The sequence below is a fragment of the Hemiscyllium ocellatum genome, chromosome 25, assembly GCF_020745735.1.
Source record: "Hemiscyllium ocellatum isolate sHemOce1 chromosome 25, sHemOce1.pat.X.cur, whole genome shotgun sequence".
In the NCBI taxonomy this organism is placed as follows: Eukaryota; Metazoa; Chordata; class Chondrichthyes; order Orectolobiformes; family Hemiscylliidae; genus Hemiscyllium; species Hemiscyllium ocellatum.
The window spans coordinates 9,463,510-9,485,235 of NC_083425.1; the positions used below are offsets into that span (position 1 = coordinate 9,463,510).

Consider the following 21,726-nt stretch of genomic DNA (forward strand, 5'->3'; position numbering starts at 1 on the left):
CATGAATGGTAAAGGTTCGAAAGAATATAGGCGAGGAGCAGGCAGGTGGGACTAGTTTAGTTTGGGATTATGTTTAGCATGGATTGGTCAGTCCAAAGGGTCTGTTTCCATGTTGTATGAGTAATTACTCTGCTAAGCAAAGAGCATAGCCAGAACAATACCTTGTAACTTAAAATAAAACAATGGATGGTGGGGAATGTACTTATGTATACAAATGTAAAGGGCAATGAAAAAAACTTCGATCAATTTTCAAAGTGAATTGAGAATTGAATAAAATACTATAATAACGCTATCAAAGGACTGACGAATTTTAGATCGTTGTTTAAAAATACTGGGGGTGGAGGAAGAGGATTCAAATTAAAATATTTTATACATCATTAAATCACACTAAACAGCACAACCGAAAAGATGTCAAAGAAAAAGATTTGAAGAAAATAGAAATGGGGACTACAGTCGTAGTGTCCCTCCTGCTTGGCCAGCATGTTTCTGGTTCAAATCCCACCTGCTTCAGAGGTGTGTAACAATGTCTAGGTTGATTAGAAACTAAATTGAATGGAACCAAGAATTATTTTGTAATAGGAAGTGGAATCTGCAAATAATTGAAGTATGGATGAATTCCTCAGCAGAAGGGGATTGGGTGTATTTTTATTACACGTGTCACAATCAATTAACTATTTCTACAGCTTGCCTACATACAAGTTCACAAAAATTAACCTGTTACATTTGGAGCAGCATGGTAGTTCAGAGGTTAGCACTGCTGCTTCACAGCACCTGAAACCCACAGTCAGGTGTGGAGTTTGCACATTTTCCCCATGTCTGCACGGGTTTCCTCCAAATGCTCCAGTTTCCTCCCACTTCAAAAAGGCAGTGTGGACTTAGTGGGCCAAATGGCCTGCTTCCACAGTGTAGGGATTCTATGATTCTATATTATTTCCTTTGGAGAGCCATCTTGATGAATTTGAAATTTAAGCTAAATTCCCTCTCCCACTTCATCTCTTCACAGTCCTCAATAGTCTTCCATTTCACAGCTGAATTTAAAAATTGCATGATTCCAGACATTCATTATATCCCAGCTCTCCCATTTTCTGAATCTAACTCTTCAAACTTTGTTGCTCCCCTCACTCCAAAACGATGGCAGTTTTTTTTTGTCGTCAAAAGGTTCAACATTCTATTCTAGAATCTTCCCAACTTGCTTCATCTCTGGCCAAGCTCAATGTTTGGCCGCTTCTTTGATCACCACCACCAGACTTTTTCCTTAGCACCTGCTCAGCATCTGTTTGCCCTTCCTTTCTCCTTTTCATGAACTACTTAGTTAAGCTATTATTGCTAAAGAAACCATATGAAAGTGCACGTTATTCATGGCTGTGCAGACATCCATAGCCAGCCTTCCTTAGAGTTCAACAGGATGAAACAAGTTTAAAATAAAAGTTAAAATTACTTCAGCTAATACCAGAGCAAAGTTCATAAGGGTTGTTGGGGCTCTTTTTATCCAGTGTATTTTGGCTCAAAAGGTAAGCTATCCTTAGTAGTTCCACAAATTAACATGTCTCTCAATCACAATTTTCCACTCAGCAAAAGTATTTCTTTGAATTCTTACTAGGAGTTGCTTTCTTTGGCTTTGTTACTCCTGTCCGTGTCCACTGGCTGTGCTTCTGCTTTCGTGGTGTGGTATTTGCAGAATAAACTTTTGCTGGCTGTGGAGTTGTCGGTGTTTCTTTGAAGATATTTTCTTTATATTCTTGTTCCTTCATAACAGATGTAAAACGTCAAGTACACGAAAGGAATAGTCTGTTCAGTTTATATGGAATCAGGAGCAGCACAGGATTCATCACATAACTCAACGTGAAAGATTTAATACAAGTAGAGACAAATAGCAATTAAACATTAGCAGGATATTCAGAGTCCAAGTGCTACGTGGATTTTGTCATTCATTACTCGTTATGTACATGAATTTAAGAAATAAAGTTTGGAGACAAATATAAAGTTATTGTCTTCAAACTTTGTCAGCTTTCATAGTAGAAAAAGACAACGTTGTCTAGGAGAGTACTGAGATACAAGCTACCAGACTAAATGTGATTGAGGTTCACAGGAAGGTGGTGTTAGTAATTAAGGAATATGTTAAAATAGGTAAGTCCCTGGGCCAGATGAGATTCATCCTAGGATTCTCTGGAAAGCCAGGAAGATTTTAGAGCGTTTGGCTTTGATCTTTGTCATCATTGTCTACAGGAATAGTGCCTGAAGACAGAGGACAACAGATGTCCCCTTATTCAAGAAGGGGGAAGTTGAGACAACCCAGGTAATTATAGACTAGTGACACTTACTTCAGTTGTGGGTAAAGTGCTGGAAAAGGTCACAAGAGATAGGATTTATAATCATCTTGTTTGGAATAAGTTGATTAGGGATGGTCAACTCTGTTTTGTGAAGGGTAGGTCTTGCCTCACAAACCTTATTCAGTTCTTCAAGATGGTGACTAAACAGGTGGATGAGGGTAAACCAGTTGATGTGGTGTATATGGATTTCAGTAAGGCGTTTGATAAGGTTCCCCACAGTAGGCTATTGTACAAAATATGGAGGCATAGGATGGAGGGTGATTTAGCGATTTGGATCGGGAATTGGCTAGCTGAAAGACGACAAAAGGTAGTGGTTGATGGGAAATGTTAATCCTGCAGTTCAGTTACTAGTGGTGTACTGCAAGGATCTGTATTTGGGGCCACTGCTGTTTGTCATTTTTATAAATGACCTGCATAAGGGCGTAGAAGGATGGGTTAGTAAATTTGCAGATGACAGACCAGTGGAGTTGCAAGTTATAGAGAAACATAGATAAAGTTGCAGAGCTGGACCGAGGGGTGGCAAATGGAGTTTAACGTGAAAAAGTGCGAGGTGGTTCACTTTGGAAGGAGAAACAGGAATACAGAGTACTGGGCTAATGATAAGATTCTTGATAGTATAGATGAGCAGTCAGATTTTAGTGTCCACATACATTAATCCCTGCCACCCAGGTTGATACGCTTGTTAAGAAGGCATAGCTTTTATTGGAAGAGAGGGATTGAGTTTTGAAACCACGAGGTCATCCTGCACTTGTACAAAACTCTGGCGCAGCCACACTTGGAGTATTGCGTACAGTTCTGGTCACCACAGGATGTGGAATCTTTGGAAAGGGTTCAAAGGAGATTTTACTAGGATGTTGCCTGGTATAGAGGGAAGGTCTTATGAGGAAATACTGAAAGACTGGAGGTTGTTTCCGTTAGAGAAGGTCGAGACATGATGTAATTGAGATATAAAAGAGGGCTAGATCAGGTGGACAGCGAGAACCTTTAACCTCGTATGGTGATAGCTAGCACAAGGGGACATAGCTTTAAATTGATATAAGACAGATGTTAGAGGTAGTTTCTTTACTCAGGAGTAGTAGGGATGTGGAACACCTTGCTTGCAACAGTAGCAGACTCAGCAACTTTAAAAGGGCATTTAAATGGTCTTTGGATAAACATATGGATGATAATGGAAGTGTAGCATAGACTTCAGGTTGGTTTCACAGGTCAATGCATTGAGGGCTGAAGGGCCTGCACTGTGCTGTAATATTCTAATGTTCCAAGTCATATCCTTATGGAAAGGAAATTTGCCACCCATATCCAAATTGCAACTTCACCCACACAGCAGTGTAAATGATTCCCATTTCTACTCCAAAATGGCCTAGCATGCCAGTCACTCAGTTGAATAGAATCAGGCAATAAATGCTCTTCTTTCTAGGTGATGCCCAAAGTATGTTTTTTTTTTAAAAACAAGCTCGGGCCCAATAGTTAATCATCTTTACTAAACATTTAGAAAAGAAAAATCAAGTCAAGACACATTTAACACATATGACTCACTGCTTTCTGGACAGTTTTCTTCTCTTTTTCAAGCTTCGATTTCTCCTTCATTTTGTAGTTGACCAATTCTTCTTTGTAAGACTCACTCACCTCCTGCAATGGGGCGAAGGAAGGTGTGTGTGAACATTATTATTAACTAACTGTTGGCCTACAAGATGTTTTAATTCCAGTTGTTGGTAATAAAGGACTAGTAAAATCCCAGAGTGAAACCAGACTGGATAGGCCAAGTGTTTCTTTTTACAATTTGGTTACCACCAATATCAGTCACTGAACATATTCACAAAAGTCTGCTAGTGTACTTTTAATAAAAAGAACAAAACATGTTTCGCATTACAAGTGAAAATAAGATTAATTTGGAAAGATCTTAAAAAGAGCAAAAACAAAATTCAACCCTTGCCCCACCAACAATTTCCATTAAAGACACACAACATAGTGAAGTATCACATCTATTTTAAAAAATTTTACTGATAAGTTTGCATTTTCCTATTCGGACTTTGTGCATTTCAAGCTAGATGTAATTCTGTCTCTCCAAGAAACAAAGTCACTTGTTTCCAAAATCACTGATTCTTAAAGCAATTGGATTAAAACCCTATTTTTTTCAAAAACTATGTTGAGGCTGCTAAATACCATATGTACTCAAGTAATGCTCGTTCACATGTAAAGTCGACTCCCTATTTTTGGCCCTATCTCGTAAAATTTGACCCTAGTTTTTCACAGATAACAGATCGATGTTTACAAGTCACTGTGCAAGCAGTCACATGCCACACCAGCTTTCCACCGTGCCAGTTCCACTCCGCTCCTGGTCTTCCAGTCCACTGCCTGTTGTGTTCCACTCCAGGTTTTCAGAATTACTGTAATTTGTTGTTTATTAGTAAACACTTCAGCTATTATCTCAGAAGGTAGCTTGTCTAGTCATTTAGTTCAAATCAAACGATTTCTTGGGAATACTTTGACCCACTCTTAAAATAAAGTTTCACCTTTTAAACGACTACCTTCACAGAACTGAAGATTTTGCAGATCCCAAATATTACTATAAATCCTCACTGTATAAAATCATGAGGAGCAGATGGGAAGAACATTTCCCCCCTTGGTGGAGGGAACAACCACCACAGAATACTGATTGAAGGTTAAGGGCAGGGGGTTTAAAGGGAGTATGAGGAAAATCATTTTCGACTGGAGGGTGGTGGGAGGCTATTAAAAAAAAAATAGGTAAAGGCAGAAACCTTAATAACATTCAAGTAGTATTTAAGTTTATGCTTGTGTTGTCAAGGCATACAAGGCTATGGATTAAGTGCTGGAAAGTTAGAATAATTAGATTGTTATTTTGACTAACAGAGACTCATTAGGCTGAAGGCTCTTTTCTCATTCTGTAGATTTCTAATGATAGATAAATAAAATAAATAATAGGCAAATAGCAGCAAAAACAAAAACACAAGTAAAAGAGAATGCTAAGAGTAGGAGTCCATTCAGTATTTTAACAACAGTCGGGTAGAAACGGTTGTTTTGAAACCAGCTGGTGCATGTGTTCAGGCTTCTAAACCTTCTCCCCGATGGCAGAGGTTGTAGAAAAGTATTGCCAGGGTGGGATGGATCTTCGAGAATGCTGGTGGCCTTTCCTTGACAACGAGCCTGGTAGATGCACTCTATAGATGGTGACTTCCGGACCGAGTTCAGCACTGTCACCACAGTTGAATACTTCTTCTACCACAAATTCAATTTTGTAGAAATACAACTGACTGTTGATTCAATCCCTACCTTGCTGCCCTGTAATAACACTGCACCAATACCAGTCAGATGTTTCACTGTAATTTGGTACTATGCAAACTGATGTGGTATTTATTGCAGTTTAAGTGGTCAATATTTTTTGTTAGTTTTGTTCTTTGGCAAACTTATCAAAGGAGACATGGTGTTGTGCTGAAAATTGTACCAAGCTTCTGACAAAATACTCTTATTCCAATATATTGCTAAATAATACATTTGTAACTTAGCCATTGGAAAATCCAGAATAACTCCTGCATCTCTGGGTTACACTCTGCTTTGATACTGTGACTCAAATAAGTCACTTTTGTTTAACAAAACAAATTCACTTTGAGGCAAAATATGACCAAATTAACACACTGTAATTGATCAAACAATTCCTTCAAGTATTGTTATTCCCAGTTTTGCTGAATACAGCATCCAAGTTCATAAAACAGTTGCATAATCCTTTAGTATGATCATTGGTTAATCATTGCTGGTATCTTTTTCATTCCACACTCACTTTACATTGAAAAAAAGTGTTCCAAAAGACAATTGTTGCTAAGCAACAAATACAAATTAGAGTTCATGGAATAAAAAGGGATCATAGCATTGCGGATATTAGAATTGATTAAGTGACTGGAAAGAGATTAATGCATGTTTTCTGGACTGTAGGTTCTCCAAGGGTCAGTACAAGATCCTGGTTTCTTCCCTAATCCATATTAGTTGTTTCCGATCTAGGCATAAAAAGGCATGATTTCAATAATGATGGATGATACAAAACTTGGAAGCATTCAAAAGGTTGTTAGCAAGTTGATGAAGTGGGCAGATAGGCAACAGATAAAAGTTTAACATTGAGAAATGAGAGGTGATTCATTTTGCTAGGAGGAACTTGGAGAAACAATTTAACACAAAGGGTATAATTCTAAAGAGGTGCAGGAGCAGAGAGGTCTGGGTAAATTACCGATTTATATAAAAAGACACCTTGACAAAGCAAATAGAAGCCTGTATGTTTTTAATAACAGGGCCAGAGAATAAGAGCAAAATATGTTATTTGAACTTGTATAATCATCTTCTGATTTGTCCTTTTTCCTCAAAAAGGATTACCCCACTGTGATTAACAATGCTCTCAATGACGTCAGATCCATTTCTCTCACATCTACCTTCACCCCTTTCCCTCCCCGATAAACAACAGTCCCCCTTGTCCTCACCTTCCATCCCACCAGTCTCTGCTTTTAAAGTATCACCTGCCATTTCTGCCACCTCCAGCAGGATATCACCAAATACATCTTCCCATCCTCTCCACGGTCCCTATGGAATATTGACAATTACCTCTCTAACATCTTGGCCCACTCTTCCATCACCTTCACTCCTCTGATGTATCTTCCCATCTAAATCCCAGAAGGTGCAACACTTGCCAATTCACCACCTCACCATCCAAGGCCCCAAACCACCTTAGAGGTAAAGCAGCATTTTACTTGCACTTTTAATCTTGTCTACTGTATTCGCTGCTTGCAATGCAATCTCCTTTACACGAGATGACCAAATGTAGACTGGGAGACTACTTTATGAAACACCTCCACTCTGTCCACATAAATGACACCAATCTTCCAAAGGCTTGCCATTTTGTTAAACCACCTTGTTCCCATGCTAACCTTTCCATTCTTGGTCTGCAACAATGTTCCAATCAAGCACAATGCAAGTTGGAGGAACAACACTTTTTTCCACTTCGTCACTTCATGGCCTCGAGGACTCCATAATTTAATTCCACATCTTCAAAGTATGGCCTCTGTACTCTACGCTCTTACATTCCCACCTTGGTCTGGCTGTGTCTGGTTTGTTGGCTTTGATCTCAGCAGAGTAAACCTATTTTTTCCTTTATTGACTTTATCCCCCTCTCACACTCCATCACTCTTCTTCTCGTCCCTCCAGATACACAGTCAGACTGGAGTTCCTCTAGCATTTAAGTTTGGTCTAAGCAGAGGTATTACATTTACTTCTGGGCACTACATTTCAGAAGATGAGAAAGTACAGGAGAGGGCACATAACTGAAATTCCTCAAACCATTCTCCAAAATCACTTATGTTAGCAAATTTTGGGGATTCAGGCTGATCTTACTTGAAGAGAAGGCAGAGGTTTATTGATTTATTGTTGTTATGTACTGAGGCAGTGAAAGTGTTGTTTTGTGTGCTGCACAGACAGACCATACCATATGAAGTACATCGGGGTAGCAGAACAGAGTACAGAATACTGTATTACAGCTGCAGAAAACATGCAGAGTGAGAGATGTGAATTAACTTCTGAGGGGTCCATTCAAAAGCAGGGAAGCTGTTCTTAAATCTAATCATATGGTGTAGTCAAACTTTCGTACCTTCTGCCTGACTAAAGCGAGAGGTGGGAAAAGAGTGTAACCAGAGCGAGAGGGATCTTTGATTACATTGGTTGCTTTCTCAAATGAAGCAGGCAGTCAGATGGCGTCAACAAATGGAAGGCTGGCTTGTGATGGACTGGGCTGTGTTCATGACTCTAATTTCTTGTGGTCTTGGGAAAAGCAGTTACCATACCAAGCAGTGATGCATCTGTTAAACTTGATAAGACTTCTTGTGGACATGCTGAATTGCCTTAGCCTCCTGTGCTTTCTTGACCATTGCATCAAAGTGGGTGGACCAGGACAAATTATTAGTGATCATTCCCAGGAACTTGACACATTCCACCATCGCTACCCCAGAACTATTGATGCAGACAGGGGGCATGTCCTCCACTCCACTTCCTGAAGTCACTGACCACCTCCTTTATTTTACTGATTGTTGAAGGGGCGATAGTTGATTTTTACAACACGCTAAGTCATCAATCTCTTTCCTATACTGTCTCCTCATTTGGCAGCCAGCTACAACAGTGGTGTCATTAGCAAACTTGTAAATAGACTCAAAACAGGATTTGGCCACACAATGGAGTGTACATAAGGAGTATAGTAAGGAGTTGCGTACATAGCCTTTTGGGGCACTGGTGTTGAGGATTATGCTTGAGGAAATATTCTCACCTATTCTTACTGATTGCAGTCTATGGGACAAAAGTCGAACATCCAGTTATGAAGTGCGGAACAGAGACCTAGGCATCGGATAACAGAATTTGTTTGGAATTATGGTGTTGAAGCCAAAACTGTGATCAATAAATAAGAGCTTGATGTAGGAATACTTATTATCCAGATGTTCCAGAGATGGGTGTAGGGGCAAGGCAATGGCATCTGCTGTAAGCCTGTTGCACCAGTAGGTGATTTGCAAAGGTCAAGGCAATTTGGTTGATGTGAGCCATAACCAATCTCTCAAAGCATTTCATAATTATGGGAGGTCAGAGCTATTGGGCAGTAGTCATTGAAGCATGCTGCATGATTTTTCTTTAGCATCAGGATGGGGTGGGGTCTTCAGATTGTTGCAAGGAGGGGTTAATGATGAGGGTGTATAGATAGGGTTATGGTAGGTGCCATTTCCCTAGGATAGGGGATTTCAAGACCAGGAGGCATATTAAGGTGAGAGGAGAAAGATTTTTAAAAAGACACAAGCGGCAATTTTTGTTTTTAAAAAGAGGGTGGTTTGCATGTGGAATGAACTTCCTGAAGAACTGGTGGATGTAGGCATAATCACAATGCATAAAAGAAGTTTGGATTAATACATGAATAGGAAAGGTTTGGAGGGATCAGGAGCCATGAGCAGACATGTGGGACTGGTTTAGTTTGGAATTATCTTTGGCATGGACTGGATGGACGGTAGGGTCTACTTCTGTGCTGCATGACTCCGTGCTCTAAGTGGAAATAGACATAGTCATATTGATGGATTAAATGAAGTCTGAAGTGCATCCAGGCGGTCAAATATGACAATAGAGCACAAGCAGACAAATTAAAATGCAGACAGTTGCCAAACCAAGAGATGGAGTCAGTTATGAAGCAGAATTTGGAGCAAAATAATGGCTTCAGTTGTCCTAATATTTAACTGAAGTGCTCTGCTCATCCAATACTAGGTGTTGCACAGCAGACTGATCACTTATCAATAGTCAAGGAGTCAAAAGGGAACAGTGAGCTTGAGACTTGACATAAGTACATGTGAAAAAATTGTGGTTGGTCACGGTCACATCATTCTGTATATCTTTTGCACTTAAAGCAAATTGAAGTGACAGAGAATCAATTCAGCCTAAAAAGTTCACTCTTAGGACAATTCTAACTTTTCCATACCCTATTGCCCTACATCAGTCTCTACTTAAGAGTGCTTCTCTATTTTTTTTTAAAAAAGAAATGGATAGAATCAACAGCATTACAAAAGATTTTATGCATGGAAAAATGGTCCAATATTTTCTCTACTTTCTGTTTCACTGAAAATTTCATATGAAATGATCTGGCACTACAGACTTCCACACCACATAAGGCTTTCTAAATTAATTCATGGAATATGAGCTTTCCTGGCAAAGACAGGATGTATTTCCCATCCTTAACAGCCAAAAGGGTGGTGCTAATGACTTCCTGCATCACTGAAACAGGTAGTCGAGGCTTAGGTACCCCAGTCACTCAGGTACAGTATACTAGGATTTTGAACAACCAATCTACAACCCTCAAACCTATCCACATGTTTCCTCCTTGAGCTCATAAGCAATGGTCAGTGTTGTTAAACATGCAGTTGCTAAAAAAAAATCTATATGCCTCAACCAACATTTGACGTGAATAATGTTCACGCAGGTGACAGTTCTTTAACAGCTCACCTGAATGATACTTGTTAAATGTAATTTGTAATCTTCATTCAGCTTCTAGTACTTTGTTTAATTCATTTAATATATTTCAGAACTGTAGACCAATTTTTGAGAGACTATTAATCATGACTGACCCAAAACTATACCACTTTGAGAAAACGTGGTTAAATTGTCTTGAAAACAAAATCATAGTACAATCGAACAGAACCTTACCAACAAAAAATTCTTTATACGTGAAGCTTGGAGATCACAAACATAACTCACGTTCAAACAGTAAACAATTGGACCAACTAACTACAATATGGAACCAAATAATAACTTCTTTAATACAATATAGTTGACTATTTCATTTCTTTATATGATTAATTTAGTAAAAGTTGGTCAAAGTCCAAAACATTTATTAATTTACTAAAAACACTGCTTACTCTACAAAAAGATTATCTTGAAAGACTTAGTTGGATAGATCAATATTTTCTGAAGCAGCAACGGTGAATAGGACGGTTTAACACCGTTTTTCAAATGGTTCTCTTAAAAAAGGTCAGATTTATTCAAAGTGCAACAAACTGATTTCAGCTTGCTTAAAAAGTTAGTCCAACCTTTGGAATTAATTTACCTTTGCTTTTATCCTTTGTTGGTCCATTTCTTTTTGCAGCTCTCTGCGAATTCTCCTCATCTGTCCCTTGGAGTCTTTATTGAGAGCATCTTCAAATTCAGCTTGGAGGGTATGTCGTGGTGGTGATGGAGAAAGGGAGCGGGCACGTGCTGGTTTCCTGGTTTGTTTTGCTGCATTACAATGGATTGGATTACTATTCCTTTTATAATCTTCTTCACTTAAATACTGTGTCAGTTTAAACTGACCAAAAAACAATAACTCAGTTGACTATAGCAGCTTAAGTACTTTTATTCTGGGCAGAAACTGTTTTTCCTCATTAGTTCCAAATATTCAAATTTGAAACTAATTATATTTCATTCTATTTGACATTTCCAAAATTCAAATACACAGACAAAACAGAAGATGATGATGTGTTTTCTGCAAGGTACAGCAGCTGTACCAATTTCTTGCATTAAAATAATTAGGTCTTGTTTTAAGATGTAAAACTCCCATTTATGCTGCTGTTTTGATGCATTTCAGTTTAGAGTTCAGACATTGCTGTGTTGTTTTTCAGATTTTTTTCAAACAGTAGTTTAAACTTGAACAGCATGGAGTGTCCACTTTCATCATTTCCAGACTCGGAGGAGTGAGGGGGGTTACATCATATTCTCAAAAGCATCTATGAGCAGTGGAGACATCATCATCAAAGTAAAATACCATCTTGTGCTGCAGCACTGAGTTGCAACCAGAGGTCTTCACTGAGTCAGCTGGGTGACAAGTTGATCACAAATCTAGAATTGCAGCATTTTAGATGATCAAACTAGTGAATTAAGAAAGGTGAGTAAAAAATGAGGTCTGCAGATGCTGGAGATCACAGCTGAAAATGTGTTGCTGGTCAAAGCACAGCAGGCCAGGCAGCATCTCAGGAATAGTTGCTGTGGTAACGAGTCTGTTTGAGAACGTGGCTGAAGGTCTGTTTGAGAATCTTCTTCCTGACCTCTCCGCCCCCACCCCACTCCGGCCTAGCACCCTCACCTTGACCTCCTTCCACCTATCCCACCTCCATCGCCCCTCCCCCAAGTCCATCCTCCCTACCTTTTATCTTAGCCTGCTTGGCTACTCTCTCTCATTCCTGATGAAGAGCTTATGCTCGAAACGTCGAATTCTCTATTCCTGAGATGCTGCCTGGCCTGCTGTGCTTTGACCAGCAACACATTTTCAATTAAGAAAGGTGCCTACACATCAATTCCAAAATTGTGTTACATGCCTATATGTTTCAGCCAATTCCTTATTCACACATTTCTTTCCAAAGGAGATCATCAACTTAAATGGGCCTTATATTCAGAAAGCATTTTCTTTGCAATTTTAGTAATGTGTCAAAATGCACAATTAATTATCCAGACAAAAAAAAATTACACAGACCTAGTAATCCCCTTAAAACACAAACCAGGTTTATGTTTTACATTAAGCAAATTTTGCTGTGCATAAATCTTTCATGAACATTGACGATATCAAACTCAGTTGGAACCATATTGAAGCTTAAAAATGTGTTGCTGGAAAAGCGGAGCAGGTCAGGCAGCATCCAAGGCGCAGGAGAATCGACATTTCGTGCATAAGCCCTTCTTCAGGAATTCCTGATGAAGGGCTTATGCCCAAAATGTCGATTCTCCTGCGCCTTGGATGCTGCCTGACCTGCTGCGCTTTTCCAGCAACACATTTTTAAGCTCTGATCGCCAGCATCTGTAGGCCTCACTTTCCCCTGGAACCATATTGAACCCAATAGTGCAAGGAGTTGACAAATAGTTACGAAGTAACATAGCAAATAAGGAAATGTTGTCAGATTAGAGCATTTTATTTATGCCAATTAACTACTTACATCAGAGTTTTCATACCTCACCTGCCCCAGCCTCAATAACAATACATTAAAAATTAAGACATTTTGAAATAAACTAATGAAGATTCACTTCAAAAGCAGTGAAGATCTTCACAGTTACGATGGAGGTTGATAGGGGTAGACAGAAAATGCTTCCATTTGTCGTGGGCACCAAAAGTAGAGTCATAAATAAAAGATGGGTCATGTGTTCTGGCCAAAGGCAGCTCCTTATTACATTGCCTGATGATGGTTATGAATAAATCCAATAGAGAATTCAACAGAAGCTTCTTTACCATAAAGACACCTGAAAACACGAAACTTATCACAAGTGGTTGAAGCAAGAAGCAGAGACACTTTCAAACACAGGTAACAATAGATGCATATGTTGATGGGGTTAGATGAAGCGGAACGGAAGGACACTAACATGGACCATTAACAGTTGCTTCCTCGACAAAAGCAGAGCAGTGCACATGATCTAAAAGATGCACAACAGTTGATTCACCAAAGCTCTCTTGATAGTATCTTCCAAACCCACAACTTCTCCAGCTCGAAAGAGGGCAGCTTGAAAGCACTGCCACCTCCAAGTTTCTGGCTAAGCCATTTGTGATCCTAACCTGGACTGGTGTCATTCCTTCTCTGGATAAAAATCTGGGAACTCCCTTCGCAACAGTACAATACTAAGGGTGTATCTAACCCTACCTCCACTCCATCATGGACTGCAATGTCCATGAAGCTAGCTTACCATTCCCTGACCAGCAACACCAGCTGCCTGTCAACAAATATGAAAGAAACAGATGAGGGCCATGTGCTTCCGTGCTGTACACACTATGTAATTGATTACTGAATGTGCTGGACTTAAGTATCTATTTTAAATTTCTTGCAACTTGCACCTGCTCCAAAGTTTATCTCAAATGCAGTTTAACAAATTTGAGATCACTCACCAGACAACTGCTGGACTCTTCTATATTCTGTGATACTGTCACTGTGTTGAGACAATTTATCTTCTTCCTTGGAATTATGAACTTCATACTTTTCACCCAGAGCTTGTTTCAGCATCTGTTAACAAGAGAACATCAGTCAATTCATATATTGAATCATATGAATTCTCTCTTGAGCCAAGAGCTGTACGAATCACGGAATGATGTGGTATCAGAAAAGGGAGCCATTTGTCTTAATGTACCTGTACAATTTGTCCCACTGTAAATTTTTCCCCTATAAATACAATATTGGTTTTGAAAGTTACTACTATATCTGCTTCCATCACCCTTTCAGGTATTCTTGATCATAGCTATTTTAAAAAAAACTAATCTTTTAGCGAACAGACAGTAAACTAGCAGATAAGATAGTAACAACTTTTTTTATATTTAATGAAAAAGCCACAACAATTATATAATAATCACTACAGAAATAGTACTAGAGAAACCAAGGGAGCTCAAGGTTAATAAGTCTTCTGCACCAGATGAGTTGCAATGTAGGATAGAAAAGGAAGTAGTCACAGACATAGTGGATGCACTGGTAATTATATTTCAAGAATCCTTAGATTCTGGATAAGTGCGAAAGGTAACAACTTTATTAAAAAAAAACAAAAACAAAAAAAATGCATTTAGAAATGCATAATAAAAACCAAAAAGAACTGTGGATGCTATAAAATCAGAGAGAAAAAAAAACAGGTTGCTGGAAACATTTAGCAGGTCTAGCAGCGTCTGAAGAGAAATCAAAGTTAACGTTTCAGGTCCGGTGACACTTCCTCAGAACTATTCTTTGAATAAGCAGGATAAGCGGAACCGGAGCGGGGTGGGGGGCTGTTGGTGGTGGTGCGGAGGTGGCATTCCAGGGTTAGACCGCACATGGATAATAGGAACAAAAGCTATTCAATGTCTAAAGGGAAAATATACTTGCATTGTAAGCACTCCAAAGAAAGTTCACTAGGTTGATCCCAGATATGGAGAGATTTTCTTAGGAGAGGTTAAGTAAGTTGGGTTTGTACTCATTGGAGTTTAGAACAATGATAGGATGTCATTGCAGGAAAGGCTAGGGCCAGCTGTCTTAAAAACTTAGTAAGGAGTTGCTTATTTAAAACAGTCTAGAGAAATTTTAAGGGTAACCAATCTGGAATTCTTTGCCATGGAGGGATGTTGAGGCTGGGGTTGTTAAATATATTCAAAGGCAGAGATAGATTTCTAAGCAGTAAGGCGAATCAGAGTAAAGGGATAAGGCAGGAAAGTGGGGTGGAGGATTAACAAATCAATCACAATCTCACTGAATGGCAAAACTGTATCAAATGGTGTACTCCTGCTCTCACGGTGTTTTGACTGGGTATTCTATGGTTGCTACTGGAAACAGTTTTCCTCATTTCTCTGTTAAATACCTTTGTGATCTTTAAACACTTATAATCACAATTTTCTTCAACCTTGTCGTTGTGAAAACTGTGGTGCCATTGGTCTCTCAATAAGAAAATGTGTTTTGGTTTTATTCTAGTAAATTAAGAGCAAAAACACTGGAAATAACTGAAAATACTGGGGAGAAAGAAAAAAAGTTTGATAGCATCAGCAGAAAAAGATACAGAACTAAATGTGAGAATCAAAGAGGATTCTTCTTTGAACCCATTCTAGTAAAATCTCCACAGCATCCGCCACCTACCTCAACGTGGTGTCCAGTATAAGAATGCTAGTTGAGACAAATCAATTCATTAAGATTTAACATATGCCACCCTTGCATTCTGTGCAAATAAATTCCTGCCTGTATGTTTTCAGGCCAATCACAGCTTTAGAAACATGACCGATACGGAAATGGATAGTATCCATTATGTGTAGCAAAACAAAACTGGGCTTTGGAACCCAATAACACAGTAACAGCTCAATTTCCCATTTAGTGATCTTCAGTGGGACTTTCATGGGATATGGAATCATGCAACCTGTCTGGCATGCAACATTTTATACAGCAACCTGATTCAAGGATTTGAACACTCAGGCAGGACCATTATTTTTCAAATATCTTAAGGTAATTTTAACTGGTTATTGACTGTTATTTTGCAGTGTTCTGAATGCAAATGTTACCATATCAAGCTGGCGCAGCTTTAGAGACAGCTGCTCAGACATCTCATGCAGCTCCTCCTCTGCAAGGATATTCTTTACTCTACGGCGAGATAGAGGTTCATCTCCAAGTAAAGTGCATATATCACCTCGATCTCTATGGTTACTATAAAAAGAAGTTACAATTAGACTGTCAATTGTAATTTTCACACATTCAATTTTTAAGCAGTTGGCAATCAATCAATCAATCCACAGCATTTGACTTTTTGGAACTCTTCCACTCAGTAAGACTGGTATGTCTGCAGTTGTACAACTCTGCCTTATTAACCACCATCAATTAGAAAACAGTGATAGAATTGAACAGTGTCAGCATGGGATTTACAAAAGGGAAAATCATGCTTAACAAATTACGAGAATTTAGAGGATGCAACAATTAGAGTTTATAAGAGGGAGCCAGTGAAAGGTAATTTATTTGAACATTCAGAAGGCTTTTGACAAGATCCTACATAACACAATAGCATTTAAAGTTAAAGTGCATAGGACTGGGGTAGTATGCTGACTTGGATAGAGAGAATTGGTTAGCAGACAAATAAAGTTGGAACAACTTTCAGTGGCAGGCAGTGACTAGTGGTGTACCACAGGACTCAGTACTTAGAACTCAGCTGCATATAAATGTTAATAATGATTTGGAAGAGGGAACCAGAACTTAGTATCCCCAAGTTTGTAGACAATACAAAGCTGCACTGGAGGGAGAATTATGAGGAAGTCGCAGAGATGCTGTAGTGTGATTTGATCAAGTTGAAAGAGCAGGCAAATGCATGGCAGATGGGGTAAAATGTGGATAAATGTAGGTTATTCATTTTGGTACCAAAAACAGGAAGGTAGATGATCTGAATGGCATTAGATTAGGAAAGGGGTAGGGAGCAGCAAGACCTAGGGTGTCCTTATATACCAGCCATTGAAACGCAAGCATGCAGGTGCAGCAAGCAAGGTGGCAAATGGCATTGTGACCTTCATTGAGAGAGGATTTGAGTCTTACTACAATTGTATATGGTCTTTGGCAGACTACACCTGGGAGTAGTGTGCACAATTTTGGTCTCATCAGAGCAAGGATGGTCCAGCTATGGAGTCAGTCCAACAAAAATATTTTCCAGACCGATTCCTGGAATGGCAGGACTAACATATGAAAAGGGATTGGATGGTTTAGGGCTATATTCATTAAAGTTTGGAAGAAGGAGATGGGGAAAAAGTTGGTGAAATCTCTGACTGTTTCTCTGCGATGCCTCCTGCTGATAAGCTCTCTCCAGCATTTGCTGTTCAGAGAAACACAGTTAGCGATTCGAGGAGTACCATAAAGAGTTGGTGATAATGAAGTCACTAGGGGAACCAGAACCAAATGCTGACTCAGGTTGTGGGGTTGTGCTTTAGGCTGAATGATGTAGTAAGTGTTAGAGGGAATAATGGAGAATGTAGCTACAAAAAGGAGAGAAGATTAAATCTGCCACAAGTATATGCATTTGAGAGATAGAAACATATTAGCTGTGACCTTACCTGTAGGCAGAATGTGTACAGTCTAGTTGACACCTTGTGCCTGCTGTCATGTGGCAATTTAAAATACTGCGATGTCTAAGGAATTAACTTCCTTGTCTTGTGGCTTTGTTAAATTTAAAGTTAATAATCTAGGGTACAATCTGTTCTGATTTAATGCGATAGTTCCATTCTCGTGCGATCTCGCGTTTTGAGAAAATTGTACAACAGCCACGCCATTTAAACTAATGGGGCTGGAATCACATTACAGCAAATACAGATGATGAGGAAAGTTTGCGTTCTACAAATAACGGTTGAAATTCTTCAATCGCATTAAAATGAATTTGCGTTGAAAGATACACACACTATAGCAGTAGATTAAGTCTAATTATATAACTAGATAAAAGAGTCAGAACTGGATCTGTCAACACAAATACAGACTGTATTACCCATTAAGATGTGGAGGGCTGGTGTAGACAATTAAAAATCACAACACCAGGTTATAGTTCAACGGGTTTATTTGGACGCACTAGCTTTCAGAGCACTGCTTCTTCACAACCACCTGATGGAGTAGCGCTCTGAAAGCTAGTGCTACCAAATAAATCTGCTGGACTATAACCTGGGTGTTGTGTGATTTTTAACTTTATCTATTAAGAGTTATAGAGAGTGAAACCCAAAAGTAACCTCAAAGAAAAACGTCAGTCAGTCAATCTCTTCTGCACATTTGGATGGATATAAAAGATGAAGATTAGTCTGAGCAATAAGAGAGTGAAGTCTTTTGGTGTCCTGTTCGTTATCTGTTCCTTTATCAACATAGTTATAATGGTTCACAATAAAATTTATTGTTTCTGGTACCTTATCTTTGGCAAATTAGTTGTAGTTACCTACATTATAACTGTGACTAAACTTCAACAAATACTTAACTTGAATCATTTGGATGTCATGAGATGTGCCATGCACAAAAGCAACTATTCATTTTCATTACACCAAATCAATTTTTTAAAGGCATTGCAAATCTAGTAAAGTCAAACATACAGTGAAAGGAAACTATCCTCATTCTTGAAGTTATGCTGGTTGTGTTCCAGTGTTGCTGAGGACTCCCAATGGTTAGATTCCCCATGTTCCTCCAAGACTGAATCCCACTGGTCCATTTTACTCTTCATGGTCATTAATCTAATGTTTGGCTGAGTTTGAAAGGCAACACGTTTCTGTACATTGTCAGAGTTCTGTAATACAAGAACGGTAAGAAGCATCACTAAATAGTGTTTACATATAGACAATTTTATTATGGTTCTAGCTATAACATTCTTCAACATGAAATATGGCAGAAGGGGTAGATGAGAGAAGCCTGGGCAGAAGATTCCAAATTCTCAGTGTCCTGAGCACGGCATGCAAGTTTTTGAACAATCAATACGAAACAAAACAAAACAAAACAAAACCAACAGGCTGATCAATGTTATTTCCAAGCTTAGGTAAAGCACTAATCTCTTCACAGGCATGGCTTCCTAACCATGAAGAAAGTACACAAATGAAGTTGGTAAGTAAGTAAAAATTTTAAAAAGATTTTTAATAATGCTCTGCCCAAGATGGGGAAAGTGCAGCAAGAAAAGACCGAACTAAACAAAAGTTGACAGATTCATGCTGCGTCTGAATCCATGTCAATCAAACATATTTCAGATGATCTGCATTACTTATAACATCTGTTATAGACGAGGCCAGACCCCTCAAAACATTTCAAGAAGGTAGCCTAGACCCTAACTTTGCTAGCTGTTTTACACAGGTGTAATGAGAATATTCCAGGAGGGATGCAGCTGGTCAACCCACTTAGTTTTAAACAAAACAGACTTCATTTACAAGATTACCAAATAAAGCATAAACAAAAAAAAACAGATTACTGAATAACTTATCCTCAAAGTTTGAAAGAAGATTTGTAGCTTGGGTGCTCGTTGATGTAGTTCTGTTCACTGAGCTGGGAATTTGTGTTGCAGACGTTTCGTCCCCTGTCTAGGTGACATCCTCAGTGCTTGGGAGCCTCCTGTGAGGCGCTTCTGTGATCTTTCCTCCACCATTTGTAGTGGTTTGAATCTGCCGCTTCCGGTTGTCAGTTCCAGCTGTCCGTTGCAGTGGTTGGTATATTGGGTCCAGGTCAATGCGCTTATTGATTGAATCTGTGGATGAGTGCCATGCCTCTAGGAATTCCCTGGCTGTTCTCTGTTTGGCTTGATGTATAATAATAGTGTTGTTCCAGTCGAATTTATGTTGCTTGTCATCTGAATGTGTGGCTACTAAGGATAGTTGGTAGTGTCATTTCATGGCTAGTTGGTGTTCATGGATGCAGATCATTAGCTGTCTTCCTGTTTGTCCTATGTAGTGTTTTGTGCAGTCCTTGCAAGGGATTTTGTACACGACATTGGTTTTGCTCATTCTGGGTATTGGGTCCTTCATTCTGGTGAGTTGTTGTCTGAGAGTGGCTGTTGGTTTGTGTGCTGTTATGAGTCCTAGTGGTCGCAGTAGTCTGGCTGTCAGTTCGGAAATGCTCTTGATGTATGGTAGTGTGGCTAGTCCTTTGGGTTGCGGCGTGTCCTCGTTTCGTGGTCTTTCCCTTAGGCATCTGTTGATGAAATTGCAGGGGTATCCATTTTTGCCGAATACATTGTATAGGTGTTCTTCTTCCTCTTTTTGCAGTTCTGGTGTACTGCAGTGTGTTGTGGCCCTTTTGAATAGCATCTTGATGCAACTTCTTTTGTGTGTGTTGGGGTGGTTGCTTTCGTAGTTCAGGACTTGGTCTGTGTGTGTGGCTTTCCTGTATACCTTTGTGCTGAATTCTCTGTTCGGTGTTCTCGGTACCATCATGTCTAGGAAAGGGAGTTGGTTGTCCTTTTCTTCCTCTCTAGTGAATCGGATTCCTGTGAGTGTGGCGTTGATGATCCGGTGTGTGTTCTCTATTAGGAAAGCCTAACAGATTCAATCAATAAGCACATTGATCTGGACCAATATACCGACCACTGCAACGGACAGCTGGAACTGACAACCGGAAGCGGCAGATTCAAACCACTACAAATGGTGGAGAAAAGGTCATAGCAGCGCTTCACAGGAAGCTCCCAAGCACTGAGGATGTCACCTAGACAGGGGACGAAACGTCTGCAACACAAATTACCAGCTCGGCAAACAGAACCACAACAATAACTTCTCCTCTCCAAAAGCCCAACAGTCTATCCCAAGTTAATGATTTTGTTAACTAATACTAGCAACAAATCCCATAAACACCCTTTGGCACAAAATCAAACACAGGTTCTTACAGGACAGAAGTCAGACAGAGTACCAGCCTGGACTAGCTTCTTTGGGTCCAATAGCTTTTATCACACTACTGTTAAAACCCAAACCAAATCAGAAAAAAAAACTGAGCTGGGAGAACAGGCCACTCCCCTTTCAATTGTACAAGTGTTTTTAAAAAAAAACTTGAAAGCCTTCTGCCCGAGGTAGTATCCGTTAGCTATTATTAAATTGGTTGTAAAACCCTTTAACCCCAGACTTTTCTGAGTCTGGGTCGTTTACAACCTCAAAAAAAAATAAGGACAGCATGACCTTGTTAAAAGAGTGGCTTTTGCCATTCATTCCTCAGATAACTCAATTATCAATTCTCCTCCATCAGAAGACTAATGGAAGAAGTACAAAAGAAGCACAGCATAGCTGCAACTTTAGGACTTAATTCAATCGCTCCAGCAACATACAGGATCAGGGAATAGTTTTTATTCCCAGCCAATTAGACTATTCCTAAGGTAACAAAAAAAAAGGGAGAGAAAATACTAGAAACATTCTGATCTTGCAGCATAAGGGAACAGAGTTAAGTATCAGTTCACTGACCATTGAAGCAGAGAAAGATACATGGAAGCAAAGACAAGAGAAAAAGGAAGGTTTTCAACGGGATAGTAAACAAGGGAAATGAATGTGGCAAACAGAAGCGATTACACAAGGCAAAAAAAAAGGTTCAGGGTACACAGAAAAATCCAAAACTAGTAAATGGCAACAGCTGAGCTTGTTCTAATAAGTTGCCAAAATGTACTTGAAACTTGCAAGGTTCATAGATGCTGCCAGATCTGCTCCACCATTTCGTTTCAGATTTCCACCACCCACAGTATTTTGCTTTTATAATAGCACACTATTATTGGCACATGTTGCTATCAAGAAAAATAGTTATAACCTGAAATTGTTAAATTTAACATGAAGTCCATATAAAAGTTTGATCAATCAGAAGCTGAGACAGAGGGAGGAAGAGACTAGAATGGGAGTAAAAGGGAGAATTCAAGTGACAACCAGTAGCTCAGGGTCAAGCTTACAGACTGAAAGGAGCCAACGTTCCCAATG

General features: G+C 39.3%; 1 protein-coding gene across 1 annotated transcript in view; it reads right to left on the reverse strand.

The window, feature by feature from the left end:
- Positions 1-21,726, reverse strand: part of LOC132827921 (centrosomal protein of 95 kDa-like) — a 61,978-nt gene that overhangs the window by 5,346 nt on the left and 34,906 nt on the right. Inside the window, exons 11-16 of the mRNA XM_060844758.1 lie at positions 18,397-18,587; positions 15,859-16,000; positions 13,744-13,858; positions 10,951-11,120; positions 3,867-3,959; positions 1,598-1,745 (exon numbers count right to left, since the gene is read on the reverse strand). Coding sequence (XP_060700741.1) covers positions 1,598-1,745; positions 3,867-3,959; positions 10,951-11,120; positions 13,744-13,858; positions 15,859-16,000; positions 18,397-18,587 — 859 coding nt within the window. The remainder of the gene's footprint in view (positions 1-1,597; positions 1,746-3,866; positions 3,960-10,950; positions 11,121-13,743; positions 13,859-15,858; positions 16,001-18,396; positions 18,588-21,726) is intronic.